At 55.1% G+C, this 18,498-nt stretch overlaps 1 protein-coding gene across 1 annotated transcript in view; it reads right to left on the bottom strand.

Moving 5' to 3' along the window:
- Positions 1 to 3,418: 3,418 nt before the first annotated feature.
- SYNE3 (spectrin repeat containing nuclear envelope family member 3) overlaps positions 3,419 to 18,498 on the bottom strand; it is a 67,233-nt gene continuing 52,153 nt past the window's right edge. The window contains exons 12-18 of the mRNA XM_087813765.1: positions 15,788 to 15,949; positions 15,483 to 15,655; positions 15,010 to 15,139; positions 13,171 to 13,332; positions 11,419 to 11,568; positions 10,374 to 10,412; positions 3,419 to 5,610 (exon numbers count right to left, since the gene is read on the bottom strand). Coding sequence (XP_087669891.1) covers positions 5,407 to 5,610; positions 10,374 to 10,412; positions 11,419 to 11,568; positions 13,171 to 13,332; positions 15,010 to 15,139; positions 15,483 to 15,655; positions 15,788 to 15,949 — 1,020 coding nt within the window. The 3' untranslated portion in view covers positions 3,419 to 5,406. The remainder of the gene's footprint in view (positions 5,611 to 10,373; positions 10,413 to 11,418; positions 11,569 to 13,170; positions 13,333 to 15,009; positions 15,140 to 15,482; positions 15,656 to 15,787; positions 15,950 to 18,498) is intronic.

Genomic DNA, 18,498 nt, shown 5'->3' with positions numbered 1-18,498 from the left:
GCTAAGAATTGTTAGACAAACCATCCTGGTGGGCCTTTCATCCGAGGGGTGGGAGCCAAGGGCTGGAGGGGCCTCCTGTTATCTGCCCAGCACCTGGATCTGTTTGGGGCCATCTCCCTACTCAGAGTGTATTTGGAATTTTCAAAATCCACTTGGCCTGCCCCTCCTCTCTGAGACTGTGACCCAGGAGGCTGGGAGAGGCTGGCAATGTTGTTGAAGATGCTTCCCAGGTGATGCTGATGTTGATGTTGGGTCGAGGGACACCGTTGCCTTGAGTTCCACCTTCCCATAAACTGGGCAGTAGTTCTGCCTCGGAATTCAGCATTTAAAAATCAATCGGCCTTATTGTGCAAATCAAAGCAATCTCATTGAGCTTTTGTATTTTTATATGTTTAAGATGATAAAAAATACATTTGTCAAGGTGATTTAATTAAATTATCATTAATCAATAATAAATATCAATATATGCATTTAAAAAACCAGCCGGCCTTAGTCACATGTCATTTTTCTCCTCCTAACCTCTTGGGACAAAACCCTTTCTTTACTTCAGAAGAAGAATTTCCAAACCACACAATCTTTCATAGACCAAAATAGAGATTTTTATTTCCAAACACAAAGCAGAGACGTCTTTAAAAACATGAAGCAACAATGGAAACATGAAGCCGGACTTGAAAACACCGACTTCCAACTTGAACAGCAGGGAGGGGTGACAGCTCCACTGTGCCTTTAACATGCAGCTCGAAGGAGAAACTCGGGTCCCTCCCGAGCGGGGAGCGGGGCGGCGGGCGGCCGGCGCAGGGTGGACTCGATGTGAACCGAGATAGCACACGCGTCCCAGGACGGCCCTTTGGCTCTGACGCTGCTCGCCTTCCCAGAAAGCTTCATTTATTGCAAATGCACGTTTTACAACCACAAATGGTATGGTGGGCGTGGATATGGTCCTTGTGTATACCGTTTACATAACAGGACATTTTAAACAATGAAGTTAATTTGCTTTTGACACCAAAACCTACTTACCACACACACGCACACGCACACACACACGCACACACCCATGCCACTGCCTGGCTCATTGACCAGACCAGTCCAGCCACGTGGACAGCTGGTCTTGGGGCTTGAAGCAGAGGGGAAAGTGCTCACTCCTCCCCAGCTGGTCCTGGAAACTCGCTATTTTCCTGCTTTTAGCACCTCAAGTGCTCAGCAAATTGAACAAACATCACCGGTCTCTAAAACGCAAAGACGTACAGACAGACACAGGGCAAGAGAGCCACAGGCAAGTTTAGGACCCATCGAGCGAGCTGAGTCCTCACTTACAAGCAGGTTACATGAAACACAAGGAGACGGCATTGTCTCCAGACCAGCCGAGGAAGTTTCCAGAAGGCAGAGATCTCGGGGGTCAATCCCATACGAGGTATAAAATGCTGGAATCAGGGGGAACACCCTGAGGTTCCCAGAGACCATGCGGCTGGTGGCGTCTGTTGTCTGGAAGCCCAGGGCTGGAAACAAGGGCTGCCTGCCTGTGCTTCTAGATAGAGATGTGCGTATAGTGTACACACACACACACACTCACACACACACACACCCCTTCCTCTGTCCATTCTTCCCTGCCAATGAAACTTCTAGAACATGCATGGGCACTGCCCCTAGAGAGAAAGTGCCTCTTTTTCCCTCCAGTGGAAGGAATCAGAGCTGCTCCACAGGCGGCCCCGTCACAAAGCCGACACTCTCCTCCACCTGCCCTGCAAGAGGTGGCCCGTCTCTGTCACCCAGGGGCAGGCAAGCACCAGCCTCCATCCCCTGGCCCTTCACCCAGGTGTTGCCAGCCCCCGATGCCCATGGGAGTTGAAGAACTCACTGCAGAAACCTGGGCCCTGCCATCCTTGAGCTGAGGAAACGATGCCCCGTGCTCTGCTCTGGACTCCCAGAGGGAAGAGCAAAGTGCGGTGTTTGAGGGCCTCCCGCCAGCTGCCTGAGAGAAAGAGTTGCAGAGATGGAAGTGGGTCCCCTCATCCAGGACCCATTTTCTCTGTATCCAGGAGGGGAGCCGGGTGTCAGGAAACACACCTCTGGGGTTGGTCATGAAATTCGGCAAACCACAGCTGAAGTTTCTGCCCCGCGCTGGATGCTGGGGTTACAGGTACAGCGACCAGGCCCTGGGACCTCACAGGAGGACAGGGCTGCTCGGCTCCCAGCTGAGCACATGAAGTAACTGGCGCTGACTGTACACTGGTGGTGACACTTCCCAGAGCCCAGGGCCAGCCCTGAGGGCAGCTGACCTCAGGGATGCCTCCGGCCCCATCGACACCAAGCAGGACAGAGATACCCGCTCACCAAACTCATCCCAGAGGCTGCACCCTGGGAAATGTGGAGAACCTGGGGAACCCTCCTCCCAGCATGGGCTTGGGGGGCAGACAAACCTGGGTGCAAATCCCACTTCTGCAGGGGCGTCTTTATATCTTTGAGCCTCAGCTTTCTCATCTCCAATGGAGTAAACTAACACCCAACCCCGAGAGCTGTTGCGGGAATTCAACCCAATGTGGAGCGTGAACCTGTAGCACCCACGGAAGGCTTTGTTTCTGAGGTCGTCGCTCCCTCTGCCCCCTGAATCCCAGCGCCTGGCAGTCCCCTGGCCTTGTCTGCTGCCCACACCTCCCGTGTTTTCTTCATAGACACCCTTCGGTTCCCACACGTGTCTTTCTGCACTCAGGGAGCCAAGAAAACCGGACAGGGGAGTGGGCAGGGGCTAAGCAGGGTAACCAGCAGCTTCGGCAATGCTCACTTGTGCTTCTCTCCCCCCTCTCCTCTGCCCCCTACCCTCCTCTTTCTCTCCCTCCCTCTCTCCTCTCTCCCTCCCTCTCTCCCTCCCTCTCTCTCCCTTCTCTTTCTCTCTCTCTCTCTCTCTCTCTCTCTCTCTCTCTCTCTCTCTCTTTCTCTCTCTCTCTCACACACACACACAGCTGGGCTGAGCCGTGATGTTCACCTTTCTCCCCAAACCTCACACTCTGGGGACAGAGGAAAACCAAGCACACGCGGGTCCCGGGGCCCCTCTCTCACACCGCACGCCAAGGCTCTTCAGGGCTCTCGTTCAGGGAGCCAGAAAGTCATAAAAATCATGATCGTCTGCACGCACTGGAAGCAAAGAGAATACACTTGAAAAGCACGAGTAAATGGGCTGTGAGATCGTATTACAACTGCATTTATATAAAGTAATGAAAATATCAGTTCTCTTCTTAAAAAAACAGTTATGCAAACACACAGACTATGGCATCATTATTAACATTTAAAAAATACACAGACACTCCCACCTGCCAGCCCACATACTGCAGCTTGTCCCTCCCCACATGGGACACAGCCACATTCCTGCTCAACGCTTTTCCTTTCTCTCCCCCCCTCCTCTGCTCCCTCCCCTCCTCCTCTCCCCCCTCCTCTGCTTTCTCTGTTACAAAATCAGTTTGAAGTTACTGACTGGGAAGTTGGGAAACCTGCTATGCGCTGTCTTGAGCAGGGCGCCCCCTGGCGGGGTGCCCCTGCCACCTCCCTGTGTGCCCCTGGGCAAGTTCCTCTCCCTCTCTGGGACTCAGCCTTCTGGCCTGTGGAGTGGGAGAGTGGGAATGGAAACATTCGAAGGCCCCTGTCACAGCTCTGACTCAGGGTGGGACCCACATGACCCAGTGAGCACCTGGGCTCGGTTGCTTGGGCCTGGGATCTTGGGTCATGCAGCCCCTGGTTTTCCAGTAAGGTGGTCACCTGAGGGTGTGGCCTTGTGGCTGGTTTCTAAAACAGCTGGAGAAAACCGTGCTCTCTCCGCAACACCGTTTTCCCGCTGCGTGAATGTCCAGTTCCTTCTGGTTCCTGGGAGGCCAGGGTCCTGGCCGTGAGAGCTGTGCCCAGCCTGGCCTGCGCTAGAAGGGGAGGGGTCGGTGTATGCGAGGGCAGGGGGGAGGGGAATGGGTCCTCAGTTTCCCCTCTGCTTACAGGGCCTTCCTGCTTCTATAACACCTTATGGTTCCAAAGGCCTGAGGAACTGCTCTTGGTCTCTTTGTAACTGAGCAGACAAAATCGATTTGTAAAGAGGGGGCCCTAAGCATTTTTTAAAAGGAAAACTTAGTGTTGGTTTAATGAAAACACGATCCAGTTATACAGTGCTTAGGAATCACTCGAGTTCCCAGGGGAGGAAGGGCATGTTTCTGGCCTCGGGACCCAGCACAGAGTCCCCTGCCCGGATGGTACATGGAGCCCAGATGCCTAGCTCTGGCGGAGAGGGAGAGGGCCAGGTTTGGGGCACCTGGGGCCTGGCTCCCCTGTGGGAGCACGTGTGGGACATTCTTGGTCCAGAGGACCTGCCTCTGTCCAAAGTCCCTTCTGGGAGCAGGAGGGAGAGCCCTTCAGATGGGCCGAGTTCCAAGGCCGAGCTCTCGTCTCTGTCTTGGACACTCAATCCCTCTTCCCTAGTGTGACAGGGGCTCCCCTTCTGTCCCTTCAGCTTGAGTTGGAGAAGTTGACAAGCTCAGACCAAGAGTGGCTGGGAGGTAACACAGCCTCCCCGTGACTGTCACTGTCAGGCGGCTGCTGCACACGGAGCGTGCTCCCCTCGCTCCACGGAGATCTTAGCGGTGACGTCTCTCTCCTTGATTTTCTCCCTGAACAGAACACGGGGCGCCATCTAACCGTTTCCCGGAGACTCCGAGCGTGGTCACGGACACACGTCACGGTCCCTGCTGCCGGGGCTCCTGCACGCGGTGCCCCCGTTCTGCGGCGCCTCTTAGTCCTTCCTGGGTCTGCTCTCTGTAGGTCTCCCCTCTCCTTCATGTCACTCTATCACTTGTCACTTTTCACTGCTGTCACTGGGCCTGCCACTGGTCATCACCATTTCTGCTTCTAACCCATAGCACCGAACCTGCTGTCATTTTTAAAACTACACAAGCCGGTTTGTTCTCCTTGTGCCTAAAACAAGAGTCACTGGGCGGTGAGGGAGGGCCTGGGCTGTTCATCCGTGTGACGGCTCAGGGGCCTTCGCAGTAACATCTGGGTTGGGGTTGGCCTCTGGATAAGAGGTGGCCATCCAAGGGGCACGTTTGGGTTTCCAGGGCTGACAGCAGACCAAGGCCAAAATGCCTCAGCTTTCCCCCAACCACGAATAGATGCCATCTATGAGACTGTACACGCTGAGCATTTACACAGAGTATATAAAAATTCTGTACATCATTCCTGGCCACGCAGTATACATTCCGTATAAACAGACTGAGAGGACACTGTATAAAAAGGAGCTCTACGCTGGAAACGTGGATACGGTGTCTACACCGGGCGGCTCTGCCACCTGGCCGGCCCGTCTCCAGCGACCCCGGCACCCTCGGGGAGCTCGGGGCGATGGGAGGTTGGAGGAGAGTCACCGGGCGCCCCCGGGGGCTAGGTGGGCGGGGGGCCGCTGTAGCGGAGCACGAGCGTGAAGGAGCGGGCGAAGTTGTTGGCCAGCGTGCAGCTGCGGTCGTCTTCGCCCACGGGGAGCAGGAGCAGCAGCAGCAGGAGCAGCAGCAGCAGCAGCTGCAGGGGCAATGCCACGCAGCACACCCTGCGGAGGAGGGCGCGGGGCCCCTGGCGCCACCACCGGGGCTGCAGGGCAGAGAGAGGCGTGAGTGGGCGGGCGCCCAGCGGGGGTGGCGGGGAGGGCCCAGGGGCCGCGCGGCTCTGGGCTAACTGACCGCGCGGGTCTCAGTCTCCCCATCTGCAAAGTGGGCCTAATGCCAATTTTGCCAGAAACAAAGATCTCTAGTTTCCATTCTAGGCACGAAAGGAAGACCAAATATCTAAAGTTACGGGCTCTGCCTGATATTACGCAAGCCTTTGCCTGGTTCTGAGTCCTAGGTGAAGGACTTGAGAAGGTCACTCAACTTCTCTAAACTTCACATTTCTCATCTATGGAAAGGGGTAATGATGATGATACCTACCCAACAGGTACCCCAAGCGAGGTACCCCAAACTGCTGTCATTATTATGATGCATCATTAATACCATCATCATCTAAACCACAGTCACCACCACCATCACCGTCATCTTCATGTCATCGTCACCGCCGCCACCATGTCCAACATCACGTTCGTCACCATCGCTCTCTCTCCAGCTTCATCGCCAACACCGTCAATACCACGTGAAGATCAGTCTCACAAGTCCAAATGCCCCATGAACGTCTTTGCTTCAATGCCCATGAAAGTGGCCAAAGGACACACTCTAAATTCTAGAAGGACTGGCCGGGCTGTGCCTTCATGGGAGGGCCGAGAGCTGGCTGCTCAGAAAAGTGGAGGGCCCCCCCCCCCCCCCCGTCACAGTGCAGTGTGGTGCAGGCAGGGCCCAGCCCTCGAGCCTGGCTGACCACGTTGCCATGCAGACTCCGTCACACACTAGCTACGTGGCCTTGGCAAGTTAATAACGTCTGAGCATCTGTTTCCTTCTCTGCAAAACTGGGATAAAACAACTACCCCCAATCTGTGGGTTGTGGTGAGGACTCAAAGCCAAGTGTATTTATGCAGCAATTAAAAAGTAAATAGCTCTTATTAGTAGGACTGTTATTGTAGAATAAATCTGCTAGCTCCCTACAGGACCAAAGGTTCCCTCTCCGAGACACCAGAAGTTATAATCAAGTGATGATGATGATGATGACAGTGGTAGGAGTGATGGTGCTGGTGCTGGTGATGGTAGTGATCGTGATGGTAGTGATGATGGAGATGGTGAGAATCTTGATGATGGTGGTGCCAGGAAACAAAACTCTTCCCTGAAAATTTGAGCCACAGGCTGGAGCTCCCAGAGGTTGGCATCTAAATTTACACAGTGTGGTCCAAAGGGAAACAAGAGGAAACACACCCCACCAGCAGAGATTTTAATGTAACGAAACCTCAGGTGGCTAGTGTCCTGGGGTGGAGAGAAGCCAATCCACATCCTCACTGGAAAAACTCAATTGAAATAAGACACCCCAATCCGAGAGATGTGAAAATGCGAAAAATTAGGAGCCTTAAAACATATAAAATATGATGAAATAAATAAAATGCCACCCCCGGGCTGCTCTGCATCTGAATCTACATCCCAGGGTCACAGAACCAAACGCTCTCCACGCCTGCCGACTGGCACCCAGGCCCTGCCCTGCTCCACCCAGGCAAACAACATGCTGGCAAAGCTGCTCCCGGGCTAACGGTCTGTCCCAGGTGGGACGGCCCCCTCCCTGGGCCAGTGCGGGAACTGAGCTGGCTCACGGTCCAGCTGTAACCTGAAAAGCAATTACATTTCACATGTCTGAGCGCTGCAGGCAAACATATCTCGTGGCACTGATCTGGCAAGTGTGTGGGCAGCTGCGAATTTAATAAATCTTAATTACTCTGTTTATACAAACAAGCAGGCTGGAGCCCTTGACGCAGTCAGAGCCTGGCGCGTGGAGAGAAAAAAGCAAAAAGCAACTGCTCATAAATAACTAGCTTTGGGGCAGGTTTCCCCCTTCCCTTTGGGATAAAAATAATATATGAAATGTTTCTAAGTTGGCAAGATCACAACCTCTGAAGACGGTGTCTACGTTCTACCTGTCAGGCCTGTGTGTGTGTGTGTGTGTGTGTGCATGTGTGTGTACGTGCATGTGCACAACCCCCCCTGCACATGCATGCGCACACCCGGACCAGCAGAATGAACGCCAGAGCCAGGCTAAAGGGAGGATCCCCCAACAGAAGTGTCACTGATCCCTGTGTTTTCAGAAAGAGAAGCAGGGGCAGTGTCTGCGGAAGTCGCCAGGGCCTACCTTTACATGGCAATTAAGAACCTACTGTGTGCCGGTTGTTGCAAGAAACCTGCCCACCTCCTTTTATTCACTGTTAAACTGGGGCTAAGTGACTCACCAACAATCATACGCGCTAATGGTTGGTCCTGATTCCAATACAGAGCACAAAGCAGCAGTTCTCAAAAAGGCCAGCAGCCTGTGTGCCACCTGGCAACGAGCTAGAAGTGCCGACTCTTGGGCCACCCCAGACCTATGGAATCCAAAGCTCTGGGGGAGGGACAGAAACTGTGCACAAACGAGCTGTCACATAAATGAGCCCAAGGTGGCTTCTGTACAGCGGCCTCCAGGTGCTGACTTCTTCATAGTGGGCTCAGACCTGTTAGCTCAAAAGCCAGCTAGCACTAGACTCAAATCTTCACACACCCACTTTTTTAAACATAACCCAAAGCAGCAGATTTTTTGGCCATTTAGAGCCTGTCTGCTTTGCATACCCCGTGAAACTGTGCCTGACAGCTGCCAGCCATCTGATAAGAGAAACCTGCAGCTATAAAGGCCCCAAGTCGCTGCTGCCTTTCGAGGCTCCCTGCTCCAGGGCCTTGCCACTGTGCTGAGCAGCCCAGCTCGCTGCGTGCGCCCTCTCGCCATCCCCCGCCCCACCCGGCTAGGATGCGGTCTGCCAGGCAGGGCTTTGCCCTGTGTTCACTGATGGATCTCAAGTGCCAAAGCAGTGCTTGGGACAAAGTCAGCACTCAGCAAATATTTGTGAAATGAACAAATGAATGAATAAATAAATGAAGAGACAGCAGATAAATACAGGGCTGTGAACATTTCCAAGTTAACCCAATTACAGATTGCCAGGAACCTGAGCCTGCGCTGTAGGGCTGGTGTCAGCCAGCCAAGAGCCCCCTACTCAGAAATATTTAGTAAGCACTTACTATGTGCTAGATACCAGGGGGCCCAGACACAGCTCCCCCTGGACTCCAGCCTGGGAGCTGTATACATGAGGACTCCCAACCAGTGAGGGGCTCAGTGTGAGAGCCAGAGGCAGCCTAGACATCTGGCCCCGTGTCCCCCATGTCCCATCAGGAGCCACCAGGCTGGACTGTGTGGGCCACCTGGTCCTTCCCAAGCTCCTCCCTGTTTCACAAGGAGTCTCTTTGTTATTCTAAATTTGGGATGGGGGGACAAGGGCCTTGGGCTCTCTAAAGAACTTCTACAGAAAGCAGTTCACATGATCTTCAAAACTAGTTCATGAAGTAAATGAAGTCAGCATTAATAGTCCCATTTCACAGATGGGGAAAATGAACGCCAGAGGCAAAGCAACTTGTTCCAGGCCACAGAGCTAACTGGCAAGGGGCCCAGAGCACAGCCTTCGTTTCTCAACTGCCTGCCTAGTCCAGGGGACATCCTCTTTTCCAAAAATGCGAGACTTGCAACACCAGCAGGAGACCAAGGAGACATCTGGTGAGCAAAGCATCTGGAAACAGACTGCATGACAGAGACCTCGAGGAACCCAGAGCGCTCTGGAGCAGAGCAGGCTACAGGTTCATTTCTCATGGGCAACGCTTGGCAGGAAAACAAATGTGCTCCCTTGGAAAAGGGGGACACTGGGGACACAAATTTACACTGGGCTTTTCCAGAAGCCGGGAGAAAGCTGGGCCCCAGGGGTGCTTTCTCCAAGGCGTATGTGAAAGGCAAACACATGGGCTTTGGCGACAAGGCCAGAGAGCACTCAGGAGCCTTTGCTGAACAAGTCACTCCAACCTGGCTTCCCCCTGCTTAGAATGGAGGTGACAAGCTCTGGGGTGTGGCCAGGACTGTTCAATGACACACCCGAACCACGATTCAGCACAGCTCCCAGCACATAGTGGCTGGTCGGTAGGTAGCATCTGCAGGGGCAGGGAACCTTTTTTCTGCCGAGGGCCATTTGGATACTTATAACATCATTCACAGGCCATACAAAATTATCAACTTAAAAATTAGCTATGAAAAACGCTCCTAGATTTACTGAATTCCGAGTTCCACCTGCGGTTACTTTGCCAGGGCCAGGCCAAGTGATTTCTCAGGCCATATACTGCCCGAGGGCTGGATGCTCCCCACCCCTGCCCTGGAGTAATGATATTTATTACTCATTATAATCACCACCATTATTGTTATTGCCTTGACCTGTGAGCCCCACGGGCGTGGCCCTGAGCACGTCCCAGGGGGCATAAGTGGCAACACCTGCCTGGGAACCTAGAAGGCGCCCGCCCCTTCCTCCTCTGTCCCCCACTGAGGTGGCCGCACAGCCCAGCTCAGAATGGTCCAGGCTGACACCTGTTGTCACGGCATAATTATTCAGAGCATCCTTGTTGCCTCTTCACCTGGTCCTGGTTTCCGATGAAAAACGCTAGGGTCCCCTGCTACCGCGTGCCTGTCACAGCTCAGTCCACTCTGCACACGCCTGGGGCTTCCTGGGAGCGAGGGCCTGGGGCCCAGCCCAGAGCTGACCCAGCAGGAACGTTCCTCAGACCTCAAGGAACCTTCCAGAAATCCCAGGAGTCCCACCCCAGCGTCCCCGGCCCAGCGAGCCTCCAGACGCCCTGCCCTCGGCCCCGCGGAGCAGATGGCAGGCTCCATACCTTCTGGAATCCAGTCGGCTGCCCTGGAGAGCTCTGCGTCTGTTATTTTAGGGAAGGGGAGGAAAAGGGAAAAAAAAGTTAAGTGAGTGAAACTTAAATCCCAGCAGAGCCCGTAATGGAATATTCATTTTGTCAGGGGAGCGTTTCTTTAAAACTCTGGTCATCTGGACAGGCTGAGCCAGCAGGTGATTCGATTTAATGAGCTTTTTAACGCACTTCAGGCCCAGGTGGGACCCCGTCTGGGAAGGCGGGGCCCAGGCCCTGGCCAGCAGGCCACCGGCTGGGGCTGCGCTGACACCTAGTGGCCGGTTCGGTCATTGTGGGGCCGGAGCTCATTGTCTGGGGTCTGCAGGCCGCCAGGACCCTCTCAACCACCCCCCAGGCCTAACCTCCGAGCCTGTTTCCGCATCGCTTCTCGGGGAATAATAGCAGGACCTCCTTTATAGGGTTGCTACGAGGACATGGCACTTAATAAAGGCTCTTATTAGTTCAGCTGTTATTGTTCCCTGTAAGGAGACGGGCCCGCAGGGGAGGATGCTTGCTCAGTCCCAGGGCAGGGCAGTGCAGGAGCAGGGCAGGCCCCAGGGCGCCGGCTACCCCGCCTCCAGGAGCAGGGTGCGTTGTTGGTGTGGCTCTGCGCTCACTAGCTCTGGGACCCGGGGCCAGTTTAACTTCTCAGAGTCTCCGTCCCCCTCTGGGGACTGGAGATACAATGACTCGGGCAGAGGGCCCCTGTGAGGACTGAACGGAATGACAAGCACAGAGCTGCAGCTTAGGAGGCAGTGAAGCGCTGCTCAGACAGCAACTATGATGGTCACAGTCACTGCTGCTGTTGCTGGAGCCCCGGCCTCAGAGGGCGGCAGGATGGATGAATGGCACCTGGGACATGGGAGTCTCCCTCTCCCCCCTCTGAGTGGTCCCCTCAGCCTGGTCCTTGGGGACACAGGGTAGAGAGGATGTGGGCCCATTCAGGTTTCCCAGGCGAGCTTGGGCTCAGCCATAGTCCCATCCCCCGGGCCCGGGACCGCGAGTCCTTAGCACCTACCAGCAGCTGGCTGGAGTCCTTGAGCTTGGACTTGTACAGCATCCACCGGTAGCGCAGGTCCTCCAGCTCCTCCGGGGTCCCCCTTGCTGGCCCGAGACGAAGGAGGTTCTCAAAGAGATGCTGGCCTTCTGGTACCCGAGCCTCCAGTTCCTGTGGGGGAAGGACAATGTCAAGCGCACCTCCCAAATGACCCAGGCAGCCCCACCCGGCAGGTAAGGGGCAGCCAGTCAAATTCCACTTGAGAGGAGCGCACAGAAGCTGCTACGTGAGAATCCCATCCGTGCAAATTTAAGACAAGGCCGGGCGACTGCTCTCAGCAATGTCGCCGAATGGCTGCCTGCGGGACAGAGCGGCACCGCTGCCCTCCGCGGACGCGTCCAACTCTGACGTGCTAGAACCGAGTCCTCCGGAGGGCTTGGCATCAGAGGTGCCATCCTCAGAGCTTCCTATGCTGAACGTCTCCCGGTTGGCGTGTTTACGCCTGGCGGAGTCATGTTGGGGCTGGGATTTTTCTCCCGAAATACAGCAATGTGTCCCCCAAGGTGGCACCTTTTACCCTCAGGATTCCTGAGAAGTGGTGTGATGTGGGGCTTTGAGCAGGGCTCTGAATCCAAGATCCTGCGCTTACAGTCTGGCTTTGGATCCTGGCTCTGCCCCATCCTACCAGCTGTGTGATGACAGTAAGTTGCTTAGCTTCTCAGAGCCCCCTAGAATGTGAGCTCTACAAAGACAAGGAGGGCTCACCTGGGGAGCCGCGGGTTGACTCTGATCTGGCTGGAATTGGGGGGTGGTGGCAGGAAGGGAGAGGAGGGACTGAGCAGGCCCAAGGAGGTGGGCAGGAAGGACTTCCCGGTCATGGTCAGCCAGGTAATTGGACCAAACCTCTTACAGAAGCCAAAATATTAAAGACATCTAAAAGGCATTACAGATGCAGAACTAGGTAGTAAAAAGAAAAATAGAAATATAAGGTTTGACAACACCAACAAAAATAAAAGGCAGTAAAGAGTCAGCAAGAGAGCGAGGCACATCAGGATAAAACCAGAGCAAGGATGAAACCCAGGGAAGTGAGCCCAGCGTGCAGGCCAACAGGACACTGGCCAGTCTGGAGGACATCGTGGTGAAACAGCATGCCTTTGGCAGCCCCTCAGGGCTCTGCAGGCAAAGGTAAAAGTCTGGGCCCTGCAGAGGTGCAGACTCTGAAAACCATTCCCCTGCAGCTGAGCCTTCTCAGGCTCTATAATGAAGGTCGGCAGTGGTACCTACCTAGATTAGACGGGGGTAGTGAGAGGGGACAGAAACAAAAATATCCAGGAGGTGGAATCAAGGAGGGCTTGGTGGCTAATTCCACATGGGAGCAAAAGAGCAAGATCTGTGGTAGACACATTGCCCAGCGGAGCCCCGCCCACACTGCCCACCTTGAGAGTCACGAGTGAAATGAAGCTGCTGTTTGAAGCCACCAACTGCTGGGTGGCCTGTTACACAGCAACAGCTAAGCGATACAACAGTGGTGACTGGTGGTGCTATCTTCCAAGCTGGGGAACCCAGAAGCAGGCCGAATGAATGAATGAATGAATGAATGAATGAATGAATGAATGAATGAATGGTTCTTCTAAAATGTTTGAACCAGACAAATTTAAAAACCGTTATTTATACACAAGCAAGAACAGCTCACACGCGAGGTGTGTGCTCCCTGGTGGCAAACGCATCGATGGTGCAAACCCCACGGCAAGGGGCCTGTCCCTGGGAACGAACCTGCAGCTTCGTTTCTCTGGTCCTCGTGTCCTTGGCCGTGGCAGCTCTCATTGCGATGATTCTCACCAGCTTAGCGTTTTCCACCTGCAGCCACTGCTCGAAGCGCCTCCGGAGCTGGGGGAAGCCTTCCCCGCTGCCTTCTGCGTCCTGGAGCGGCTCTGCCTGCGGGAATGCACAGTGGGGCCAAAGCATCAGAGGGGAACACAGCCTCCGGGCCACGTGTCCCGGGGATCCCATGAGGCAGAGGCTGGGGGCGAGGGTGCCCAAAAAGCGATGAGGGAGGCCTGGCGGGACAAAGAACGTCTCTACTGGATGTGTGCCCCAGTGTTTAGGGGTCAGGGACACTCCTCACCGTCACCTGCCTGGCCTCCCTGGGGCGGCCCCATCCCCCCCGACCAGGATAGCTGTAATCGTGGCCGTCCTCTAGCCACGCTGTCCCCTCCAGCCCTGCAGCCCGAGTGGTCTGTCCAGCTTGCCGTCCATCCAGCTGAGCCCTCACGCATGCCCCTCAGTGGCTTCTCACGCGCCTCAATGTGGCCCGAGAGCCTCAGGTTCCGGCTCTGCCCGACTCTGCAGCTCGTCCCCCCCCCATTCTCTGAGCCCGAGCGCACAGCCACGTCTCGGCCCCTGCCGGGGGTCTTTGCACACCCCGTCTCCTCTGCATGGAACGCACCCCCTCCACTCCTCTCCCGGATGCCCACTCAGCCTGAGGGCTCCCCTCGCATTGCCTTTCTCCCGGGAGGGCTTCCCTACCCCAGAACTGGGTCATGGTCACTCTGCAGCAGGATCCCATAGCATGTGGCCCCTCTGCCATCCCGAACCGCGCTTTCTGGAACCTTTCATTGCCTGTGGTTCCCATGTCCTTGCCTCTCAAACTGTGCTCTGAGGCCCAGCAGGGAGCGGGCCTTGGAGAAACGCAGACTCATGCCCAGCCGGTGTGGCGCAGTGGTTGAGCGTTGACCCATGCGCCAAGAGGTCACCGGGTCCATTCCCAATCAGGGCACATGCCCGGGTTTCGGGCTTGATCCCCGGTAGGGGGTGTACAGGAGGTAGCCGATCAATGTTGATTCTCTCCCATTGATGTTACTATCTCTCTCCCTCTCCTCTCCCTCTAAAAATCAATAAAAACATTTTTTTTTTTAAAAAAGAAAAAAGAGATGCAGACTCGTGGGCCCCCCAGACCCACCGACCTAGAACCTGCACTTTAATGGGAGTGGGGTACATGTCACACTACGAGGGGCCCTGCGCCGGGTCCTGGCTCTGGCTCTGGCTGGGGAAGCGTCTGTCTCACCCACAGCTGTGCCCCAGCCCAGGCCCGGCTCCGAGCCGGGCGGCATCCGTAAGTGCCTCCTGGGTGGGAGCGGGAGGATGGATGGAGTGGCACGCGGGCTTTGAAGGAGTTTCTTTTCCATGTGCTTTCTCTTTAAAGGCGGTCAGGGGAGAGGATGGATGATACAGTGCAGTTAGCTTAGTTCCTTCCACAAAATACAACTTAGAGCACAAAAAAATGCCCATCTTCTCTGATTTCAGTTTGCCACCTGGAGCCAGCTGGAAGCGTTTAACCCTCACCCTCTCCCCTCTGCAGGGGGCGGTGTTTCTGAGGCTCGAGGGCCTGTCCGTCCAAGGGGTGCCCAGGACCTTCCCCAGGGGCCTGGGCCTGGGGTCCTCTGAGTCCCTCTGTCCAGTGGCACAGGGAATGCTCATGGCACAGCAGGGCCGGCCCACCAGAGACAGGATGAGGCCAAGTTCTGAGCTGAGCGTGTGGCCCCCGGTTCGGGGGTGGGTTGCTGGAGACTCTCACCCTCGATTTGGGATCTGGAAGCCCCACCAGACACTCACCTGACGGTGCCGCCTGGGGATGGGGTCCGTGGGGTTGATGAGGAACCCGCTCTTCGGGATGTTATTGGTGAAAATCATTTTCTTCCCTGAGTCTACTTCTGTCCCCTGCAGCTGCCGGTTCCTTATGAGGCTGGGACGACAAATTTGGCCGTCAGTGTGGGGAAGGATGTGACTGGAACTCACCAAGTCACGAGAGAAGTAACAGAATTGGGGCATCTTTCGGCAGGTATCCAGTGATGTAGGTGCTGCCCAATCCCCAGGGGGCTGGAGGCTAACTCCTGAGCGGGGACATCTCCCTGTTCCCACCACCCCTTCTAGAAGCCACCTGGGCCAGACGGGAGATGCCCACAGGCCCCTGGACCACATCCACCACACAGTAGAACCCCAGCCCTGCTCCATGGCACCACTGAGCCCTCCCCTGGATGGGAAGGGGCGATGTCCCCGACCAGGCTAGGGCCCGGAGGCCCCCTCACCTCAGCAGGCTTTCCTCCAGCAGCCGCAGGGCCCGCCACGACTCCGCCAGCGCCCCCAGCTCCTCCTGGACCACAGCGGCCCCGTCCAGGGAGGACTTCTCCATCACCAGACAGCCGTGCGCTTCGGTCAGGGACAGCTGGGCCTCCTTCTCGGGGAATTCAGCCAGCAGCCGCTGAAGGACACACACACGCACACGCACACACAGTGAGGTCCTTGGGGGGTTCTCTGCTCCCCAGTGTGGGAGCTTTGGCCTCTCGAGCCTGCTTTTGGGGATGCACCGTCTCTGCAGGGAAAGCCATCTTACCTGGACTTCAGCCTCTCGGGACTGGGCATCCCACGGGCCCGTGTCCCCCAGGTACGACTCCAGCTTCTGAGTGACCACAGCTATCCACTGTTGCAGCTCCAGCAGCTCGTGGCTGAAGGTGCAGTGTTCCCGCATGCTCCGCTGGCACCCATCCACGAGGTCCTGCGGCACAGCCCCAGGGGGCCCAGACACCCTGAGTGCTGGCCAAGGCTGAGACCCTGGGTCCCCCCCCTGCAGGGCTGCCAGACCTGCCTGGGCACTGGGGTGTGATGGCCCCCGGGGCTCCCAATCAGGCTCCCCCCAGCAGGAACGGGAGCGCTGCTCTGTGAGAGGTGCCTTCCCCGTTCCCTGGCAGGACAGGCTCTGGTGGGAGGGGCCTCTGAGCCTGTCTTGCTTTCATGCCTGAGTCTGGAGCAACCGGATCTCTCATCCACCACTGGTGTGGGTGTGAACTGGCACAGCCACTTGTGAAAACAGTAGGTGCCTATCACCTAACACTGAACACGGGCCGCCCTGTGACCCAACCCTTCCACCCTGGGTGTAAGCCCGACAATGCGAACACGTCTTCACCAAAAGACAGGTGTGTGGTGTTGCCTGTAACAGCCCCAAACTGGAAACCACCCGAGTGCCCATCGATAGCAGAAGCGAGAAATGCGTTGAGGTGCAGCCATCCAACAATATTTTACAGCAGTGAGAAGGAGCGCCCTTCACCACCATCTAAGCAGCGTCACGGATGAATCTACAGCCATCACGAGCGCTAGAAGCCATAACCTAAGAAACCATTCTGTCTGATTCAACTTGAGCAGCCATCAGGCAAACGCAGCCTACCCTGTTCCAAGTCCCAAGTCAGGGTTACCTCCAGCCATCAAGGGTGGTGGGCAGTGACTACAGGGGCAGGAGGAGCTTGGGGGGGCGGGGCTGGTATTATTCCATGTCGTCATCCAGGTGCTGGTAACATGGATATGTTCCATTTTTTTAAAATTATCAAGCTTCATACTTAGATGTTCACTTTTCTGTATATGCTTATACTTTGGTAAAAAGTTTTAGAAAAATAGTCTTGCTTTTATTGCCCTCCCTGGGTCAGTCATGGATCAGTTCTCGCCTTGCTCTTCTCTGTCTCCACGAGAGGTGGGCTCTGTATCCAACAGAGCAGACATTCTCTGTCCTCTTGGTCACCCAGCCTGGGACCCTCCCTGTCAGTCCACCACAGGCCAATCAGACCCCAGGGTCTGTCACCTCTTCTCATGCTCTGATCCCTGGCTCAGGTCCTCGTGACTCTCTGCTGGGTAACCACAGGCCCTGCCTTCCTGCATCCTACAGACACTGGCTGACGCCAGCGAGTGCCAGGCCCACCAGGAGCTGGGACAGAGAGGGTGACTGTGTGTACCTTCAACAAACCACTGACGAGGGCCTGAAAAATGATCTAAAACTCCACTTCCCTGCACTCTGCCTAACACCGTCCCCTCCTGAGCCCTGTGCACCCATGTCAGACCCAATGTCTTCAATGGCTCCATTGCTTAGTGGGGTACATGCCCCCCATGGGGCCAGGCAAATCACCTGGGCTGCAGGGGAAAGGCTGACTAGAATGTCTTAGACTTAAAAAGCACTGTTCAATTCCCGGTCAGGGCACATGCCCGGGTTGCGGGCTCAATCCCCAGCACAGGGTGTGCAGGAGGCAGCCGATCAATGACTCTCTCACCATCGATGTTTCTATCTCTCTCTCCCTCTCCCTTCCTCTCTCTGAAATCAATAAAAACATTTGAAAAACAAAAAAAAAAAGCACTGAGTACCAAAATGATAAAAGAGGGGCAATGGACTTCTGTAGGGAAGTATTTAAACAATAAAGAAGTCTGGCAGAATTGCAGCCCCGACTGGTGCTCGGTGAACGCTTGCTCGGAATATTCTAATGATCAGTCCAGGTCCTCATAGGCGGTCGGCATTAAAGCTTAAGTTTGCTGCATCTATGGGCTCCGTGGTCCTCAAGGGCAGGGACAGAGATTCCTATTTCTCTACTCCCCCTGCCTCAACAGGACCACTAGCTGCTAATTTATTAAACTGAATGAATGAATTCATATAGACCTTGGCCCTCACTCAGACCAATGGGTCTTGACGGGTAGAGCTGTGTTTCCTGAAAATTCATGGGGGTTTCAGGTACTGTGCTAATGATAGGATGGGGGTGATGCCAGCACATGTAGTGAGAGTGTGGGGTACACCCATCCTGCTCGGGGGAGGACAGGGTTTTCTTATGCCCCACCCATATCTACATGTTTATTGGGGCCTAAGCTTAGAATCTGACTCATTAACACACAAACACAGAAATGTTGGCAGTTTTCATAAACACATTAACTTCCCAGGAATGCAGCTATTTTGTAAACTGAGGGAGGGCTGCACTCCGGGTTGTTCACATTTGAGGCTGTCCCGCAGAGAGGGGGCATTGTCACCACCTCCTCCTGCCTTTGGGTAGCCACCATGGAGCACTGATAGTTTGAAAGGCATTATTTTTTATAATTACTTTCCTTTCATTTATCTTTTCTGCTATAGAAAGGGCATTATATTAAAATTTTAAAGGGTGTGGCTACTTATACTATCTATGAATTGCAGGACCGCGAAGAGAATGTTAGGAATGCTTGTTATTAAATAGAGGGGGCCGGGGGCCGTGGGGGGGGGAACTGCCTTAGACCGAGTTTCCTTGAAGAGAGGCAGCCTGAGAG

Source organism: Miniopterus natalensis, chromosome 1, assembly GCF_054644295.1.
Source record: "Miniopterus natalensis isolate mMinNat1 chromosome 1, mMinNat1.hap1, whole genome shotgun sequence".
Lineage (NCBI taxonomy): Eukaryota > Metazoa > Chordata > Mammalia > Chiroptera > Miniopteridae > Miniopterus > Miniopterus natalensis.
The sequence above is the reverse complement of the archived record's forward strand: the minus strand, read 5'-3'. Positions and strand labels throughout refer to the sequence as shown.